Raw genomic sequence first — 21,619 nt, forward strand, 5'->3', positions numbered from 1 at the left:
CTGATTCCAGAAGATTACTTTGGTTTTGATTCCTGATCTGTTATCTGTTATCTGTTATAATTCTTCACACATACACACACACACACAGACACACACACAGATAGAAAGAGAGAAACAAAGAGAGTGAGAGAGAGAGAGAGAGAGAGAGAGAGAGAGAGAGACAGACAGAGAGACAAATCCTGATTTTCAGCTTGAGACCACACGCATAGAAACAGGAAAAGGCACGTGGCACACATAAAATGAACTCTCTCTTACACACACACACACACACAAACGCACACACACACACACACACACACTCCCACCTTCTTTGAGGATACGAAGCACATGTGTGTCTGATAACATACCACTTCAAAGACTGGCCTGGTTTCCCTTTTAAACCTCTGCACAAAGCAGACAGTATGATGTTTGGTATGTTTGGAACAGGATGTGGAAGAGACTTTAAGCCTTACTTCCTACAGTGGAAATGACATCACAGAAACCGGTATCTACTCCTATAATGTGTGAGATTGTTAGCAGAGGGAATGTTGATAAGGAGGAATTTACTAGAAGCAGAAGAGAATCCTCAGGGCCTTTTAGAGGATTTAGTCATGGGGTTGTTTGGGAACTAAAAATTCTTTTGCTGGATGAAATGTTTGAAAGCAATGAGGATTTTCTCTTCTGCTGTGTGTAGATAAATGCAAGCTCAATCATTTGTTAAGTCAATATATTAAGAGTTAATATTCCTGAATAACTGATAACATAATTAAACAGTAAGAGGTCAACCAATAATCAGGTCTTTTTTGTGGGGGAAAAAATAATTCACAACCTTTAGTGACTGATACTGGTGACTCTCAGTGACAGATAGTGAGCGACTTGGTACAGCATGTGATCCATGGCAAAGAGTACACACTGCTTCTCCGTTATCTCGTGTGACATGATGCAGATAAACGCGGCTGAATTTTATCCACAACCGCAAAATCTCCTTCCAGAATGTTTCATTTTAGCAGCAAAAAAACTTGACATGTTAAGTAGAATGCTAGTTGTTCCACCTTCTGTTAAAAGTTATTACTATGGCAACCAGTAGAAGGACTGTCTACTGATGACTTCATAATACAGTGATTAGAAACCGACAGTGTGTGAAGCCTGTGATCTTGTGTTTGAGAGAAAACTGGTGACTGATCAGCAAAGTTCAAATGTATTTAAATTACTAATAAATGCAGAAAGTAGAGAGAAAAGTGCAAAAACATCACAGTTTATCAGATCTTCCGGTCCAGTCATTAAGCAGTGATTAGTAAAGGTGGGGTTTGATACTCTGCAAAATATGTATGTGAGTGTTTGCGTGTGTGTGTGTGTGTGTGTGTGTGTGAGTGTGTGTGTGTGTGTGTGTAAGGTGCACATAGGATTCATTGCATCAGCAAATCAGTGAATTACATCATTCAGCCAGAGTCTAATTGTACCACAGTACAGGTGAAAAAAAACAGTGAAAATACAATATATATATATATATGTTTTATGTTTAAATTTTTCTCTTAGTTTGTTTAGTAAGATATACTGTGTAGGTAGTATATACTCATTAATTGCTATGAGTCTGTTTCCCACACAAGCATATACACACTCCGTCTCACACCTGTACCTCTGAGACTCTATAAAGTTTAAGATTAGCACTTGGATTTATCGTTCCAAGATACTGTAGGAAGTGAGTGAAGCATATGTAGTGAACTTGACTGAACAGACTAAATACAGTAAATATGTATAGAGGTTGAAAAGCAGTGAGAAGCAGTGAGAAAAAAAAACCCCAAAACAACAAGCTACATTGTAGTATATTGTAGTTCGGTTTTAAAATAGTAATGAATAAAAAGCAAGACAAATCAAAGCTTAAAATTGGGTAAAATGCCTCGTAGTTGCCTTAATTACAAACATAGTCTAATTTCATATTAAAAACATAGATATGTAATATATGCCTATATTTGTATATGCCTATATTTGTATCCCCCCCCATGTTTCTTACCGTTCCAGTTCCTTGTTAGCTCTTAAAAGATTTTTGTGACTGTGAGAGTCAGTGAGGACTATGAAACCTGCCTTTCTGCTGAGCTCAGTGCACACTTGGATGCACTTGTGGTAAAATGATATTCCACAGTTGGGAAAGACCACTACCACTTAGGTTTGTGAAGAATGAAAGGTGAAAGGTTTTTTTTTCAAGTAGGCAATTTTTCTGTATAACTCTGAGTGCTGACCAGTCAACAGGAAAAAAAAGGATCCAAATTGGTTATTTGAATCCAAACCTTGGATCTGGAATGTCATGAAGGAGCCAGAATTATGCCATCAGCAAACAAACACACAAGGACCAAGCAGAAACAACAACCTCAACAATAATCAGACCAACAATCACAACAATAATCCTAATAAATCAGAACAACAACAATGATCAAAACAATAACAACCACAATAATCATAACAACAACTACAACAACAATCATAACAACAATCATAACAACTGAAAAAGTAATCATAACAACTGCAACAACAATCATAACAACAATCATAACAACAACTGCTACAATCATAACAACTGAAAAAATAATCATAACAACAACTGCAACAACAATCATAACAACAATCATAACAACAACTGCTACAATCATAACAACTGAAAAAATAATCATAACAACAACTGCAACAACAATCATAACAACAATCATAACAACAACTGCTACAATCATAACAACTGAAAAAATAATCATAACAACAACTACAACAACAATCATAACAACAATCATAACAACAACTGCTACAACAATCATAACAACAACAATCATAACAACAACCTCAACAACAAAAATCATAACAACAACCTCAACAACAATCATAACAACAATCATAACAACAACTGCTACACCAATCATAACAACAGCAATCATGACAACAACCTCAACAACACTCATAACAACCTCAACAACAATCATAACAACCACAACAATCATAACAACAACAATCATAACAACAACCTCAACAACAACAATCATAACAACAACCTCAACAACAATCATAACAACAATCATAACAACAACTGCTACACCAATCATAACAACAATCATAACAACAATCATAACAACAACTGCTACACCAATCATAACAACAGCAATCATGACAACAACCTCAACAACAATCATAACAACCTCAACAACAATCATAACCACAACAATCATAACAACAACAATCATAACAACAACCTCAACAACAACAATCATCATAACAACCTCAACAACAATCATAACAACAACCTCAACAACAATGATAACAACCACAAAAAACATAACAACCTCAACAACAATCATAACAACAACAATCATAACAACAACCTCAACAACAATCATAACAACAACCTTAACAACAATCATAACAACAACCTCAACAACAATTATAACAACCACAACAATCATATCAACAACCACAACAATCATAACAATAACAATCATAACATCAACAATCATAACAACAACCTCAACAACAATCATAACAACTGCAACAACAATCATAACATCAACAATCATAACAACAACCTCAACAACAATCATAACAACCGCAACAACAATCATAACATCAGCAATCATAACAACAACCTCAACAACAATCATAACAACCGCAACAACAATCATAACAACAACAATCTCAACAATAATCATAACATCAACCACAAATAGTCATAGCAACAAGGACAATAATCAAAACAACAAGGAATTAATTTTACATAATATTTAAACATAATTTAAATCTATGTTCTCTTTTTAAATTTTTTCCCCAATTCATACTGTATAAACTTCCAGAATGTCACATTTTGTTATGTTGGCACTGAGAAGTAAAAAATAGCTATTGTTACTGTTGTTAATGATACATTCTCAGCTGATATTACACAAACGCAGCTCTGAAAGAGACAGCTTTTAGCTTCTGGAAAAGAATTAATCAAGCATAAGGGAGGGAAACAGACAGAGGTAGACTGTGATTTTTTCCTGAATAGAGCCAATTAAACCCATTTCCTCTTTTAATCGGTGCAATCAACGCTTGTTGCTTGGGTTTGAGCAGAGTTTTTTTTTTGTCTTTGGCCCCAGCACAAATGCCTCCTTTCTCTGTCTGTACTCACGTCACGCCCATATCAATTTGCCAGATTAATATATTTTTAATGTGACTTTGTGTAAAATCAGAAAAGTGTATCAGGCCACGTAATTTCTTGCGGTGTAATAGTAACATCATCAGGTCTCATTGTTAAAATACCCACTTTTGTACGGTAGTGAAGTGCAAACACTCTCAATATTACAATGTATTGAATTGGTTTAAACACCTTGAAGCTACAGCTTATATACAAGTAGAAAAAATTCTATCCGAGATCATTAACTGCTAAAGAACAGTACAATGGTATGATGAGAACTGATTTCTAGTGTGTTTCTCAGTTAATTATGTTGATTTGCATATGTAGATAAGCAAGACACTTGTCAAATCTAAATGCCTCTCCAAAATCACTTCATCTCTATATTTAGAGTATGTGATGACAATTACTTAATATATTAAGTATGTGATGACAATTACCATAGAGATTGTACCAAGAGCATCTTGCAAGGCTTCGGGCACTCATTAACTGAGCAATAATGAGCTTCAAACCCACAAAGTCAAGGTCAATCAGGCAAAATTAGGGAGAGATTCCAATTCAACATCATAGGAACATCAATCCCAACCATCTAGAAAAAAAGTCAGTATAGAACCTTATTCAACAGCAGCTTGTAAGGTGGAAAGTGGAGCTTGATAGCTGGCCTAAAGCACTTGACAAGTCAAGACTAACTACCAAGTCCAAAAGATGGGTTTACCAGCACAGCATCCAACCAAATATCCTGTGGCCATTGCTGGTGTAGGACACAAAAAAGAGAGGAAGGTCAGCCACTTTCTCTGGATGTTGCTTGGGATGCAAAAGAGATGCAGTAGCATTTCTTCACACCTTTATAAGAACTGCACAAAGCTACAGTTGCCTTTGAGGTCCCTGGGAAAGGAGTTAATGGTAGCATGAGCAGGACAGAGGATGAAGTGCAAGGTGTCAAGTCACAGAAGTGGTCCAGTCAGGTGTGTTAATAAGAAGAGGAAAGAAATGAAGCAAAAATGAAGGCTTGTGGAAGACAGCTTTAAGAAGCAGTGGACCAGCAGTGTGGCTGCACAGAAGCAGAAGGATGCTTCATCATCATGAGGGAATAGACATATAGGATAGAGAATGCCCCATCCTGTATAGCGCATCATTCTTACACTGCTGGGGAAAGTGAAATTTTTTGAATGCCAAGTGTGCTCCAAGAAAACAATATATCCTCAACTGCTGTCCGAAAGCTCTGGTATCACTGGTGGCATGAGCACAAAAAATCAGCACAAAGATCTTTAGCAGCAAGCAGGTACAGCACTCATACAAGATTGTTGCCTCCATAAGTGCAGGTTAGTAGCTCGGACTGAGAATCAAACCATGGGATCTTGGCAAGAAGCTTGCAGCCAAGGATTCCCAAACATATCACAACTCTAAGAACTGATATAACACTGGTCTCTGACTAAACAAAGAATATCATCCTACTGGAACTGATGGTGCCATAGGAGGGATGCCTGGAGGAGGAAAAAGGTAAGGTATGATGAGCTGTCACACTGTCACAAAGAATGGAAGTAGAAGTTGGCTGCAGAGACTTTCTGGGGTAGTCCCTGTACAAGGCCTACAGCATACAGATATCCATCTGGAACACCACTCTTTGAGTCATCGAAGAACGTGTCAAGATGGCTTTGGATGAAGTAAGCTGTGAATATCTAGTAGTCTGATCAACCATGGCTGGGGCCAAATGGCAAAGACGTTTAAAGTTGAAACACACAAAAACTCCAGTAAAGCATCCCTGATCATTTGTTTTAATCATAAGTTCTTTAAAACATTTGACATACTTACACTCATTGTCTAAATTCAGTTTTAGTAAAAGCTTTAAACATTTTTTGGAGGTTGGAGGAACCAGAGAACCTTATGGATACCCACATGTACACAGAGAAAGCATGTAAAGGAACTTAGCACAGAGAATAAAACAAAGTTCGGGATTGAACTGGAGGCCCTGGAGCTGCGTCAGCCTTGCTACCTGCTGCACTACCGTACCCAGTATTATTGTTGTTGTTGTTCTTCTGGCTGCTCCCTGTTTGGGGTCGCCACAGCGGATCGTCTGATCCACATATTTAATCTGGCACAAGGTTTAATGCCAAATGCATTTCCAAATGCAACCATCCCATTTTATCTGGACTTGAGACTGCCATTGAAAGTTAACCTCGCAGTGGCTTGGTTAGCTCTCTGCCTCGGGAAACAAACCTAGTTTGTGACAATGGAAGCACGGGATCCTACTGCTGGACTACCAGGGGCGTGTTCCCAGAATTATTACATATGCAATTTACAGTGGCTAATTCATGAAAGGTAAGACCTGTATGTGGAAATATTTAATGAATTCTGTCAACTGTTTATTTTAAAATTTATGTACACATAGTAAAACAAAGGGAACAATGGGAATACACCTTAAACAAGATACCAATTAATCAATCAATCAATCAATCAAAAGGCTTATTCTAATAAGATAAGACTTTTCCTCTAAGATCTCATTACAGTAAAACATCTTCAATAGGTCTTTGTTTTATATGTCATGTTTTCTGTAGCCCTCAAATTCACAATCATGTCAATGACACATGGAACAGACACTTCTGATTTTTGTAGATCATGATTTCATTTGTTTTCATATAGCATATAAAAAAGTGTAATTCAGTGACCAGTAGATTTTTATGGAGTTTATGCTCCATAAACACATTCGAATAAAAATAGAGACTATGCATTAAGTTCAGCATGACTGGTCTGGTTGAAAGTAGAAGTGGAATTGCTGTGATGTGCTTCTGATGTGTGTCGGGGGAAAAAACACTTCAGAAACACATTTGGTGTGAATTGGCCTTTATTTTATGTCTCTGCTTTTAGTTTTATCTGCTCTGGCTTTTATTTGTCTAGATTCCACTGCCACACTCTGTCATCCCTCAGCTGCACATATGCACAAGACACACACACACACACACGCACACACACACACACACACACACACACTCACACACACACACTTCTGTTGCTGATGCATGAGTTTTTCTTTGTCCTTTCACCTCAGAGTTTCTGTGTTGACCTTCACCAACTGGCCCATCTACTCTGAATATGTGTGTATACGTGCTCATTCATTTTAATTGAAGGTCAGGACACACGGTTCACATATCCTGTTAACAGGTGCTCGAGTTTTGTTACAGTGTATGCCTGTGTCTGTATTCTTTGAGCTTCTGTTGTTTGGTGAGTCTCTTAGCTGCACACTGTAACCCAAGCATTTAAAATCTGAGTAAAGGGTTACAAAACAGTATGGTCCATTTTAGTGTTCACGGGCTATAGCTTTAGTTCCTGTGAAGGCTACGCTCTGTTTGGAATGGCTAATATAGCATTCTCCTGTCCAAATCCCATGAGAAGGCTTGAATGTTTCAGTTTGGACCACACTGATGCTTTCCCCCCATTTCTCTATCCCATAATGCAACAGTATGCTGTGGAATGCTATCTGATTTGAGTCATTCTCTCTTACTGTTTCTCTCACACATGTACTTTACAGAAACACACACACATCTTACACAAATGCTCTGTTGTAAGAAAGTCAATGTTCAGAGGACCACAGGCCAAAAGAGTGCTAATTTTGGTGTCTGAATCTTTTTATTAAGCTCTTTCTACAAGTCTGACCATTGCTTTGATGCTCATCGAAAATTCACAGATTCACAGAAAATACCATTAGTAACTCAGTCACTTTGAATAATGTTCCTGTTTGTGTAAACTATATTCACAACTTTAAGACTATATGCTGTGCATCATTCAAATTCTGGTTGGAGTCTTGTCTTGGGGGTGCTCACTGCTGCTGAGAATGACCCCATGTGGACAGCCTGGAGAAACATGAGATTGCTGTGGATACTACAACTTAAAGACTTTTGATGGTTTCAGCAAGAAGGAATTTAGGTTAAAACTATAATGAATTTAAAACAATTACACTGATGCTCCAAAAGATTCTGGATACTCAATACCAGTTGATTATATGTATATAGTTGTAGAAAGGACATTATTTATAATCACTCTATCAGGTGTCTCCCAGATGAGGATGGGTTCCATTTAGAGTCTGGTTTCTTCCTAATTTCGCCTCAGGGAGTTTTTCCCTGCCACCATCACCTCAGGCTTGCTCATTAGGGAAAAATATAGATTTTCAATTTTCAATTTTTAGATTCTGGTTAAACTGCTTTGCAACAATGTCAACTGTTAAAAGCACTATATAAATAAAATAAAATAAAATTTAATTTTCATAATAAAAATGATCCTGTAATATTAGACATGTGTGCTGAAAAAAATGACATATATACAAGTCTAAAATATAGCCATTTATCTAGTATTTCCTATTAGAAGTTTACAATAAACTAAATTTATGATTATTTAACCCTTTTCCAGACATTTTTACTTAAATAGCCTTGTTTAGTTAGCTGGTTTATTTATACTTTTTAATTAAAATAAATAAATAAATATGAAGCCAATAAATCTGCCAATAGAATAAAAAAAGCAGCTAAAACAAGCTGAATAATCATATATTTGATTTATAAATCTCATAAGAAGTATTAAATAAAAATTCTCATATTCATGATAGTTTTACTTGCTAAGATATTATTTTTTTGTCACAAGTATTTAATTTCAGTAACACTACAGTAAAAGTATACATACCCAAAAATAATACTTAAGTATAGTTAGTAATGAAGTCTAATTACTCAAGTATTTTCCAGCACTGGGTGGGAACACAAACTATCCTTGACATCATCATTAATTAACCTGCGGCACTGGTGGGAACCTTTCCTGTTCTTCTGAAAGTTAGACATTAACCCATTCAGATTGGCATCATTCAAATAAATGGCACTGAAACGTCAAAAGCAGCTCAATAACATCACAATACGTCCATACATGTTGTTGTTCTGTTGAAGGACTGTGCGCATTGCATGTCGCTTCCACATGGCCAAATCTCAAGAGGGGAAAGAGGCTCTCACATCGTCTCACTTCCTCTAACCTGAGAGTTGCCAGCCGCAGATGTCTTAACATGATTAATGGGTGACCACAGATGGACATTCTCACTAAGTGGGATATAATCCAAAATGAGGATATTTTTCCTTTTTTTAATCAGTGTTCAGGGAACAAAAGCTCACACAGACACTCCTGCACAGACCCCTGCCTCCTTTTTCCTATATAGTAAATTACTTGCACCTGTTTCGGAAAAAGGCAGCAAGACGGACACGTTGAAGGCACCCAAACAAACCAGCGTTCAGAAAGCAAACGACTGTAGACTGGAAGCTTTCAACTGACTCATGAGAGGACGTTTAATCAGACACTTTAAATCGGTGTCTACCAAAGCCATATGGTCAAGTGCACAGACATGATCACAAAAATGACCCAACACTAACATGATCTAATTTGATCTCAGTACATACAATTCAAGCTTTTTATTAGTGCTCTAAATAGCCTTATCTATGTTTCCCCTGACGTGGGCATGACCTAAACTGAAAGGGGTTTTATTTTTAAACATGAACTCCCCAGAAACACTGGAAAACACTGAACAAATCAGATAGAGAAACTCCATACCATCAGAGTCATCATCATGTAACAGTTCCTCAACCTTATTATTTATGCTTATACCCGTGTACAATATTTCTATTTTGCCATCACAGAAATGAACAAAAATTCAAGCAATCTTTACAGTATTTGGAGGAGCTTGCAGTTTTTTCCAAATTTACTGCAGATTTGGGCCCAGATGTCATGTAACATCATCACAACACACATTCATCCACAGCTCTCTCAATTCATATTTATGTGATTCACATTTATGTGGGGGGTATGCTAAGGTTGTAAGTTCGAATCCTGAAGTCCACCAAGCTGCCACTGCTGGGCCCCTGAGCAAGTCCCTTAACCCTCAGTTTCTCAGTTGTATAAAATGATGTCGCTCTGGAAAAGGGTGTCTGCCAAATGCTATAAATGTAAATTTAAACATGGGCTCTCATAGAAAGTAGTTACATACTGTATGTGTCTTTATTGGTAGAAGATTAAACAAAGTATCCTTTGCTGGAAAATTCATCAATTAAGGTAAAAAAAAAAAAGACATTTTTTACAAAGCATATTTGGTAGCAACAATCACAAACTCTGCAAAATCCTGGAGATATTGATTTCCTAACTAATTTACTTGGATCATACTTCTGGATTTCCCAAAATGTACACACAACCCTGACCAGACGGTTACCAAGGATGAAAGAATGAATGATGTAAATTGATATAAATGAACACAGATTTTGTTTTAGTCAAAATATCCTCATAGCACAATTTTTTGCGTGACACAAGATCCTAGAGATAATGCACATCTCTAGTATCAACCAGATTCCCTCTGAACCTTTCTAGGAAAGATTCTGAGAAGAAAAAAAGAAGTAGTGTGCATCCTATTTGTATCTTTATCTCTTCATTCTGAGCATCTCTTCATTCTGATGTATCAGAAGCAATCATTTTGCTAATAAATATAACTAATAGTGAATATTAATGGAAATCCTATACAAATTTTTTTAACATCCACATTTGTACATACAACTATGAATCACACAAGCAAGTGATCAGTAATCCGACTCCTTTAAGGTCCATCTGAATCACCAGAGCCCTTTTTTTTAATCGCCCCAAAACTGTGTCCTACATTGTGGAAAAAAACTCTATGAGGATATTTGATGAGGCTAGCATCTGGTTGGCTTTTCTAATGAAAGACTGCATGGAACTGTTCTTTGTGTCAGCTTGCATTATATACAAGGGCATTTCAGGAAATCAGGAATTTAGGAATCATGTATTTGTAACAACAGTAACAAAAAACGTCGATGATCCTAGCATGTCTGCTGTATGTATAGACAAAAACAATACAGTTTAGCAATAAACAGAGCTACATTGTCTTGCCTATGATGTCCATTCTAAAGACTCTGAAGACTGAGTCACGTGAAAAGCCGTATAGCTCACCATGGGCCCCTGAGCTATGTTGCTTAGTCAGGAGTTTAGACAATAGGTGCCCCATATTGTTTGGGTCTGAACAGGTATAAATGCAAGAGGCAGGACATCAGTTTAGCCAGTCAGGCACTGACAAGGACGTCAAAATGATGAAGGTACACACCTGCAAAATGTTTTAAACTGTCTTTAAAAAATACATATTTTAAAATGTATTGTTTTTCTTCTCAAAACAGATCATCTTCTACGAGGACCGGAACTTCGGGGGCCGCTCCTATGAGTGTAGCGGTGACTGTTCTGATATGTACTATTACATGAACCGCTGCCACTCCTGCAGGGTCGAGAGCGGCTGCTGGATGGTCTACGATCGTCCTTACTACATGGGCAACCAGTATTTCTTGAGAAAAGGAGAGTACAGTGACTACATGAGCATGTGGGGCTGGGGCATGAACAACTGGATCAGGTCTTGCCGCATGATCCCTATGGTATGATCATTAGCTGTGCAATGTTTTGTCTCAAGACCAGAAACTATTGCCCTGCACAATTTCATGCTTTTCTTGCTTGAACACATTTTGACTTCCATCCATCCATATATTTACCACTTACCCTACACAGGGAACCTTGAGTCTTTCCCAGGGGACTCGGGGGCACATGGGAGGGGAGGACAGGGTGCCGACTTGATCTAATTAGCTGAACAGTTATATCTGTTTTGTTAAGGGAAAAACAGTAGCGTTCTATGTGTTCAGGAATTTTAAGTGACGTTATTGCTTTCTGTTCCCAAACAGTACAGGGGATCTTACAGAATGAGAGTTTACGATAGAGAGAACTTCATGGGTCAGATGATGGAGATGACCGATGACTGCGACTCCTTTATGAACCGCTACCACTGGTACAATGGCTGCATGTCTTGTCACGTGATGGACGGCCACTGGCTCATGTACGAGCACCCCAACTACAGAGGCAAGATGTGGTACTTCGGACCTGGAGAGTACAGGAGCTTCAGGCAAATGATGAGAATGGGTGGCATGAGGTTCATGAGCATGAGGCGCATCATGGACTCGTGGTATTAAAAGCCATTACACTGAAACAAGGCAATTTCAAATAAATCTTGTTTTTTAACATAAATTAGACGCAACTTTTTTCTTCATTTCTAAATGACAATCCAACTTGTATCAGCTCATAACACCTTATGTAGAAGATACTAAATTGATAGAAAAGATATGTTGGGGTAAGAATATATGACACTTTAAGGCAGCATGTATGCACACCACTTCACACACTCTTTCACGCCAAGGACAATTTAGCAAAGCCAATACACCAACTGTTATGCTTTTGGTAGGTGGCAGAAAACCAGAGAGGAGAACCTTGAAGGACCAGAACACTGGGAGAACATACACACAGTAACCAAAGCTCAGCATTAAATTGGAAAACCTGGAGCTTTGAGATGGCAATGCTACCCACTATACCGAAATGATTTGATGATGATCCTTAGAAATGATTTAATGGTCAAATATAGAAAGATATACTGAATCTTTTTATTATTCTTTCTAATTAATTTTTTTTTGTTGTACTAAATTGCTTCATAGTGATCATGAGGGACCTTTTTTGTAGTTCTGTTTATAAAGCTTGACTTGAGTTGCAGCTTAAATCTAAATTTTGATAAACACTTAGGAGAGTAAATGGTCACTACTTTAATATTACATTTATGTAACTTGAATCCTGTTGTTCTGGTCATTCATTTGTATTTATGTCAGTGTTGGTGTTGGCAAATTTTCTCATTTCCCATGCTCTAAAAGCAGGTTTGCATTCGTTCAAAATCTTTCTGCAAAGAGATGTTTAAAAAACCTTCATGGAATTTGACAGAAGAGAACGATTTTTAGAATAAGATCAAATCAGTATCGATGTGGCTAGTGACTGGGATTAGCGGTGGGGTGTGTGCAATGGAGATTATTTAATGCTGGAATGTGGGGGTTGCTGAGACTTTGGGGGTGATCCCGGATAAAGGGCGTTGATTTGGGATCCAATAGGGTGCGTGCCTCGGGGCCTCTGTGTTGGAAATCTCCTTTGAGGAGGATGTGCATGGCTGCCACCTTCTGCCATTGTGCTGTTAATAGGGCAGGTCAGAGGTCAGACTTAGCCTCCTCTCCACTCCACTGCCCACTGATCTGCCCTGTCATTTGTCTATTAAACCCCTGATGCGAGGCAAAAGCTCCATGCATTTGAGTGTTTGTCTGACTTGTCTATATGTATGTAAATGATGTCAACATGCTAGCTTTGATTCTGCACACACGCAACAACCCCCCCCCCAACACACACACACACACACACACACACAGAGAACCCCAGGTTTGCATCCCCTGCTACTCACCACTGCCCTCCAATGGTTCTTTTAATTAAACGAGGGCCAAGTTTGCTTCTTATTTTAGAACTATAAGCATTATTATTGAACACTCTAGCATGCATGAAAAGAGCTGTGTAGATAACATACAAATTAAGAGACCTATTACAGAATTGGGTGTTTATTTTGATCAAGTAACCAATTTAAAAATTGGTTGTTCGCTTCCCGTCAATGCTTTTCATTGCATTTCCCAATCTTGCTGTTCTCTGTGTTTTGTGGTTTCTTCTTCATCCCACGTCATGCACTGTAGGAAGAATGCATTTCTAATGGATGTGTGTAATTGTGAACTGCGTTGGGTTGGCACCCTGTCCAGGGTGTCTCTAGTGGACAGGCTCCAGGTTACCTGTGACCCTGTGCAGTACAGATGATGGATAGATAGTGAAAGGTGAATGCAGAAACTGACCCCATTTTTGATCCTACCTAATATTCTTAAATAAGTTTGTATTTACAAAAGCCTGTGTTTACATATGTATAACTGATCTACATTCATTCAATTTGTCTTAATGGAAATATGGCATCTAATAAATGAAAGGCAAAAACCAGAATGAATTAGTGCAAAGTGACATCTGAATTTGGACCTCAGTAAATAGGGTGTTCAGAAGCATAAATTCCATGACTAATGCTAGTGAATTAATGTGATATGTAATGAAAAACCCACATAGGGGCTGTTCTTCAGGTGAAGCAGGATGTGTTAGCAAGAACAGTCCACCATCAACCACAGAGTCCAGTTGGGCTGCAGTACAAAATGTTCTCATTACAAAAAACAAAGCAACTTTTAAGCCAAAAAAAACCCCTAAAGGCACTGGTCTACAGAGATGTGAAAAGGTGAGTCATATTTCACTATATTCCCAGCGAGTGGGTGAGGGCATGTGTGGCATTCACAAAGACAACAGTACAGGACTGAATTTAACACCTACAGTGATGGAGGGGTAGCTCTGAGGTAGCTTTGGGGTAGCTCTGTCATACTGTGAGGCATTTTTGCTGCCATACTTTGGCCTAACTTGTCTTCTTAAGAGGAACATTCAGTGCAAATCAATACAAAGCTCTTTTATCCTATGAGGAAACTCTTCTATCCTGATAGGAGTGGTCTTTTTCAGGATAACTCCGCCCCCACTCACTGAGCACAAGGACTGGTTTGAATGGAATTCAATGGAATGAATGGTTTGATGAGTATAAAAAATGATATAAATCATATGCTATGGATTTCACATCTGTTAAAACAAATGGTGTATAGTACACATTCAGAAATTTGTTTAATCTATGCCAAGGTGCTCTGAAGCTGTTCTGGTGGCTTGTAGGATTGTGACCCAACACCTTGTGCTACATTCACAAATACAGTGACTGGCAGCAACCATTCATTTTTAATGAGACCTGCTTCCTTTGGCCAATATGAGTAATTAGATGTGGGTATGTCAAGTGACTCAACAAAATTGTAAAACGTTTTATGCAAATATAGAGCTAATTGGTACCAAAGACAATAAATAAATAGGTTAAATTCATAAACAAACATTCTTCCTCAGGAAGGTTTCATTTTAGCAGCAAAAAAACCCGGATTTGCTGTCAGTTTAAAGTACTCAGGCAACCAGTAGTACTGACGGCTTTATAGTACAGCAACTTCATAATGACGCTTAAGACACTTTGTCATTTTTTTGTCACTCATGTACACAAGAGAGAAGTACAGACAGCCATATGCACATAATGGCCATGGACGCAACCCCAATATCCCCCAACAGTGCAAGAACTTTTTTATTTAGACAAGAAGGAAGCAGCACTGTCTGTAATTGAATGACCTGCCCTGTCCCCTGACCTTAAATGCAATCATGCTAGTCTGAAGCTGTGCTTTCACTGAAGCGTTTGATAGAGGTGTCCGATCAAGTCGCCTGCAAATCCCTGCAGGAGGCATAGAGCATGTGTGGGTCATTCTGAGGAAACCTGATTGTGTGTGAAGAAAGTGCTTGCAGCAGTGCAGTTATAGCTGGCACAGGAGATTTCCTTTAAACACATTGTTTATTACTGGCTATAACAAATAATGACATGATATTGTTTCCATTAAAATAAGCTTAATATGTAAAGTCATTGCAATATAAACTAATGGAATTCTAAATGAAAATACATTTACTAAAAACATAATGAAAAGCTGCATTTCCACAAACAAACAATCATATAATGTGGATAGCCAAAGCTTTAATTTTAAAAAGGCTTGTCCATATTTCATGAAAGTAGCTTGGGCCATTTAAGTTTGTATAACGTTATGCATCTCATGGACTTTTATAGTTCTTCATCAAACATCAAGCTACATCATTCAAATTCATAACTTGTCTTAAACTAGACGGCCTGTGGAACTTACTGTCATCCTTTCTATCAGATTCACTTTAGCTTTGGGGTTTGTTATATTTCAGAATATTCTGAAACAGTTGAATCTACTATGAAGCTGGGACACAGTGCTGCCTCCAATTAAAATGGGGTCCTTTAAGCAGCATTTCATTATAATGCTTTATAATTTTATAGGAGAAAGAAAGAAAGAAAGAAAGAAAGAAAGAAAGAAAATAGTGTGCCTCCAAACCATGTCTGTACTTCTATCAGATTAGAATGCATTATCTGTTCATGTGTACTGTGTGTATGTACAGTGAGAGCTTATGTACAAATATTAATTTTCATAACCGCAATTCACTTAAATAAGTGTGCATAAATATGATAAATGAACACAGAGGTCAGTATGTCGTGGGATAACAGTCTCTGCTATTATAAGGTGGGTGGTCTCTCTTAGCATAACGACCCCACAACAAGTTCTGCTCGACAGCAGCACATTGGCCCTTAACACCATTAGATTGTACTAGACAGCTGAAATAAATCTTTTAACCAAAAACTGCTGCCATTAAAGTCAGCCCCTTGACTTTCTTCTACTTTTGCTCTGCCTTGAGAGTCACAAGGGATTGAGCACAGCTAATCAAGACCTGAGTTCAAATTCAGTGCATAATGTTAAGCTAGGAGTCAGGACAACAGACAAGCCTGCGTCTGGTGCCCATGACCCAATCAGGATTGGGTTTCCTGCTAAATTGGGTGGTGTGTTTTGATAGTGGATAAGACTGCTTTTTTCTGGGTTTGTGTAAAAAAAAAACATTCATCCATCCTCTGTGATACTAGGACTAGCAGGGGTGCAAGGGAAAATAAACAAAGCAGCAAAAAAGACTAGAGAGGGAGAGAGAGAGAGAGAGAGAGAGAGAGAGAGCAATAAAAAAAATGAAAAAAGCACAATGCTGGAAGATAAGCTATATGCTAGGGTAGGTAGGGTAAAAAGAATTTGCAATGATTTTTTCATAGCCCTTGAAATGAGGAAACTTCACTGACTTTTTTTGCCCACTAAGTCATGTTCAGAAAAAGTTAGTCAAATAGGCCTGGGTTTTAAGAGTGAATTTTAAGACTGAATCATGCTCAAGGAAAAGTAATATTATTTATCAAAAACTGCACTTTACTTAAAGTAAAAACTTTACTTTAAGTAAAGTGCTTATCATAAAAAGTACTTTGAGTAAAATAATAACATATTTCAAATAAGAGTTGCTATAGTTAATAATTTTGAGTGTTTCAAGTCTACGTAAAAATTTGAGGCTGAATTCCTGAATGCTGATATCTCAAATGGCAAAGCAGATGTTAAGTGAGAATGCTATTGCACAGGGTCCTGATCTGCACCAGTTTTCAGCATTGCACCCATTCCCAAAAAGGACAAGCAAACAAGACTGAAGGATAATTGACCACATGCTCTAACCTCAGCAGCATCAAGTCTTTTGAGTGACTAATACTGGCCCACCTGAGGTCCATTACAGACTCCATTACTTGAGGTCCATTACAGGTCAGTTACCACTCAACTCAACCACATCAAGTTTGCTGATGATACAGGGGTAGGTAGGTCTCATTGTTATAAATGACAAGGTTTACTTAAAGGATGTGGACATCCTCAGTAGAGGTATGGTAATAACAATCTCTCCGTGACTGGCACCAAGACTAAGGAGAAGATTATTTATTGCAGGTAGGGAAATACTGTACCCTGATGATTAATGGGGCCACAGGTGAAAGGAAGTATAGCTTCTAATAGCTTGTGGTCCATTTCATAGAAAAATTTTCCTGGACAAACTCTACCATCTATGACACCTGGCCAGGTTGAAGGGCTCCTAAAGGGTGCTGAGAGCATTATATATAGGAGCTTCACTCAGTGAGCATCACTGCCTGGTTTATAGGTACTAAAGCCCAGAACTGAAAGGCGCAGTTCAGAGTGGTGAGGACAGTGAAGAAAACCATCAGGACCAAGCAGGACACAGAATCTTCTCAGTGCTTCTATAAGAAAAGTGCTCCCAGATCCTGAGGACCAACACAGACAGGCTCAGGAGAAGTTTCTACCCTCAGGCAAACAAACTACAGAAAAAGGACACTTGAGAGAGTCTATCCCTTCCTACCTTACACACAGATACAAATACACAAAACAATTTGCACTATAAGAACATTTTCTGCACATGGTTGTATTTCTGTTTACAAAGTATTCACTCTATATTTTATATTTTATGAAATTTTCTATAATCTATATATCTATAGACTATATTTTTATTACATGTCTATCATATTGGTAATATTCTATTTCTCATTATGTGTGTGTCTTTAGTTTGTTGTTAGGTCTGTTTGTTGTTGTAGCGTGTAATGAGGAACTATATAACTCCTACCACATATGCAAGGACCTTGTTTGTGGAATTTAGCTCTGTCTTCAAAACGTTTCTTTCTGAGCTGTTCTTGAGCTACTCCACAGCATACTCATCTATCTAAACATACCCTCTAGCACCTGTCAATGGATCACCAAAAGCAGTATGTGCAATTGGGACTCCCACCTCTCAGATTCCATGGCAGTCAGCACAGGAGTACCACACGGTTGTGTTTTCTCACAGCTCCTATACTCCCTTTACATCAGTACACCAATAACTACAACAAAAAAGAAAGCTCCAAAAAGTCCATCGATGACACAGCTGCAGTGGGTCTCATCACAAGTACCTGTTAATGTAAAGTAGACCATCCTATAGCATGGTGTTCCAATAACAACCTTGAACTCAGCGCTACCAAGACAGCTGAAATTTTGTATGACTACCACAAGCATCCAGCTGCCTCAATCCCTGACAATTATTGGTCAATTTCAGTGAGTTGGTGATGGTGGTCCATAAGAAAGATTCCTTAGACTCTGTAAATGCACAAGAGTCCAAGAGAGGTTGAGTCTTTCTGATTCTTACGGACCACCACTAGGTCTTGGTGGCCACTCACTGAAACTGACCAACTATAGTAAATGCAAAAGAGTCCTCATGGAAGCATAGCAAAGTCTATTCTTTCTCCACCAACTCAGGATGCTCAAAGTTTCTCCACATTCAAATCCTGAAATGATTCAACCAAGCTTTAGAGAGTGTGCTCACAACCTCACACAGTCTGGTTTCTCTCTGCTTCTTCCGTCTGCAATACCAGACTGCACAAATGCGTCGCTCAGTTGAGTAGATCATTAGCTGTGAAGTCACCAAAATCAAGGATCTATATTCCATCAGGGCAAATTTCAGGGCAGTAAAACATCCACCCCAAACATCCAAAGATCCAGCAAATCTGCCATGGTGCCAGAGGTGCTACAAGTCCATCATCTCCCAAACCACTGGCCCAGCTGCCTTCCAGATGCTCTGCAATTTCTCAACTGCCCCAGTCCTTAGCAACACCCCCCAACTACTTCCACACACTTTCACATATTTTCTGTCATGTCCTGTGTTTGTGTATCCGTTGTGCTCCTGTGTGTCTTTTGTCTATTGCTGTGTGTCTATTCTCTGACATCTGGGCCACTGGATAATTTGTGATTACTGCCCTGTATGATCCTGATGCACTGTTTGTTTGTTGCATTTATGTCAGTTGGCAGATGCTTCTATCTAAAGTAACATAAAATTGAGCTGAGCAGATGAGGGTCAATGACCCAACAACAGCTCTGCAGAACCGGACTCTAACTCACAACATTCCAATCAGAAGCTCAGAGCCCTAGGGGCACTGTATGTTTTGATTTACTGTTTAATTTTACACACTGGCACAAAACCAAAACCAATTCAAGTAAGCACAACTCACAGGCAATAAAGTGATTCTGATTCTGATACACTATATTGCCAAAAGTATTCGCTCACCTGCCTTGACTCGCATATGAACTTAAGTGACATCCCATTCCTAATCCATAGGGTTCAATATGACGTCGGTCCACCCTTTGCAGCTATAACAGCTTCAGCTCTTCTGGGAAGGCTGTCCACAAGGTTTAGGAGTGTGTTTATGGGAATTTTTGTCCATTCTTCCAGAAGCGCATTTGTGAGGTCACACACTGATGTTGGACGAGAAGGCCTGGCTCTCAGTCTCCGCTCTAATTCATCCCAAAGGTGTTCTATCGGGTTGAGGTCAGGACTCTGTGCAGGCCAGTCAAGTTCCTCCACACCAGGCTCTGTCATCCATGTCTTTATGGACCTTGCTTTGTGCACTGGTGCACAGTCATGTTGGAAGAGGAAGGGGCCAGCTCCAAACTGTTCCCACAAAGTTGGGAGCATGGAATTGTCCAAAATGTCTTGGTATGCTGAAGCATTCAGAGTTCCTTTCACTGGGACTAAGGGGCCAAGCCCAGCTCCTGAAAAACAACCCCACACCATAATCCCCCCTCCACCAAACTTTACACTTGGCACAATGCAGTCAGACAAGTACCATTCTCCTGGCAACCGCCAAACCCAGACTCGTCCATCAGATTGCCAGATGGAGAAGTGCGATTCGTCACTCCAGAGAACGCGTCTCCACTGCTCTAGAGTCCAGTGGCGGCGTGCTTTACACCACTGCATCCGACGCTTTGCATTGCACTTGGTGATGTATGGCTTGGATGCAGCTGCTCGGCCATGGAAACCCATTCCATGAAGCTCTCTGCGCACTGTTCTTGAGCTAATCTGAAGGCCACATGAAGTTTGGAGGTCTGTAGCGATTGACTCTGCAGAAAGTTGGCGACCTCTTCGCACTATGTGCCTCAGCATCCGCTGACCCCGCTCCGTCAGTTTACGTGGCCTACCACTTCGTGGCTGAGTTGCTGTCGTTCCCAAACACTTCCACGTTCTTATAATACAGCTGACAGTTGACTGTGGAATATTTAGGAGCGAGGAAATTTCACGACTGGATTTGTTGCACAGGTGGCATCCTATCACAGTTCCACACTGGAATTCACTGAGCTCCTGAGAGCGACCCATTCTTTCACAAATGTTTGTAAAAACAGTCTGCATGCCTAGGTGCTTGATTTTATACACCTGTGGCCATGGAAGTGATTGGAACACCTGATTCTGATTATTTGGATGGGTGAGCGAATACTTTTGGCAATATAGTGTATCTGAAAATATTTTAACTTTTTCACCCGCCGTTGCACATACAATTACAACCACAAACTGATTTTACTGCAATCAAAAAGGGGTTCTCATGATTTTATTGTATTTTTGAGATTTAACTGAATTAAAACAATGATGTTCATGTAGCTTGCAAATGTACACTCTCTGGCCACTTTATTAGGAACACCTGTGCACTTGCAAATCCATGGCATTATCTAATTAACTAGGCTGTGGCATGGTTGTTGCTTCCAGATGAGTATTTCAAACTGCTGTTCTCCTGGGTGTTTTTACATATACCAGTACCTAGAGATTATTCAAAATGGTGCCAAAAATATCCTATTAGCAGAGGGTGTGGAGGCTGAAACACCATGCTGATAAGAGAGAGCAGAGGAGAATTACCAGACTGGTTTGAAAAGACAGAAAGTAACTCAAATAATCACTCTTTAAAACTGTGATGAGCAGAAAAGCATCTCAGCATGCACAAAGCATTGATTTTTGAGATGGATTGGATACAACAGCAGATGACCGCTTCTGTTAGCCAAGAACAGGAATCTGAGGCACAGGATTCATGTACATAGATTCAACCAAACTGGGCATTTGAAGACAGTTGATTTTTTTTCCCCCATATCTGTCAGGTTTTAATGATTCTGTAACTGGTTGATTATATTGGCTGATTAGAACGTGCAGTTAATGCTTAATAAAGTGGACGGTGAGTGTAAATGTGAATGGTGAGTGCTGATG

General features: G+C 38.9%; 1 protein-coding gene across 1 annotated transcript; it reads left to right on the plus strand.

Annotated features, from left to right (window-relative positions):
• The first annotated feature begins 11,178 nt into the window (after positions 1 to 11,178).
• LOC131348682 (gamma-crystallin M2-like) lies at positions 11,179 to 12,153 on the plus strand. The gene is made up of 3 exons (XM_058383817.1): positions 11,179 to 11,241; positions 11,320 to 11,568; positions 11,869 to 12,153. Exons 1-3 carry the CDS (start codon positions 11,179 to 11,181, stop codon positions 12,151 to 12,153), a joined length of 597 nt encoding a protein of 198 aa, XP_058239800.1.
• The last annotated feature ends 9,466 nt before the right edge of the window (positions 12,154 to 21,619 follow it).

This window comes from Hemibagrus wyckioides, linkage group LG28, assembly GCF_019097595.1.
Source record: "Hemibagrus wyckioides isolate EC202008001 linkage group LG28, SWU_Hwy_1.0, whole genome shotgun sequence".
In the NCBI taxonomy this organism is placed as follows: Eukaryota; Metazoa; Chordata; class Actinopteri; order Siluriformes; family Bagridae; genus Hemibagrus; species Hemibagrus wyckioides.

Excerpts from the sequence above, each read along its gene's own strand:
- LOC131348682 (XM_058383817.1), top strand. The coding sequence starts at position 11,179 with ATGCAAGAGGCAGGACATCAGTTTAGCCAGTCAGGCACTGACAAGGAC. Across the intron at positions 11,242-11,319 it reads AGGACGTCAAAATGATGAAG|ATCATCTTCTACGAGGACCG; the intron begins GTACACACCTGC and ends TTCTCAAAACAG. Across the intron at positions 11,569-11,868 it reads CTTGCCGCATGATCCCTATG|TACAGGGGATCTTACAGAAT; the intron begins GTATGATCATTA and ends GTTCCCAAACAG.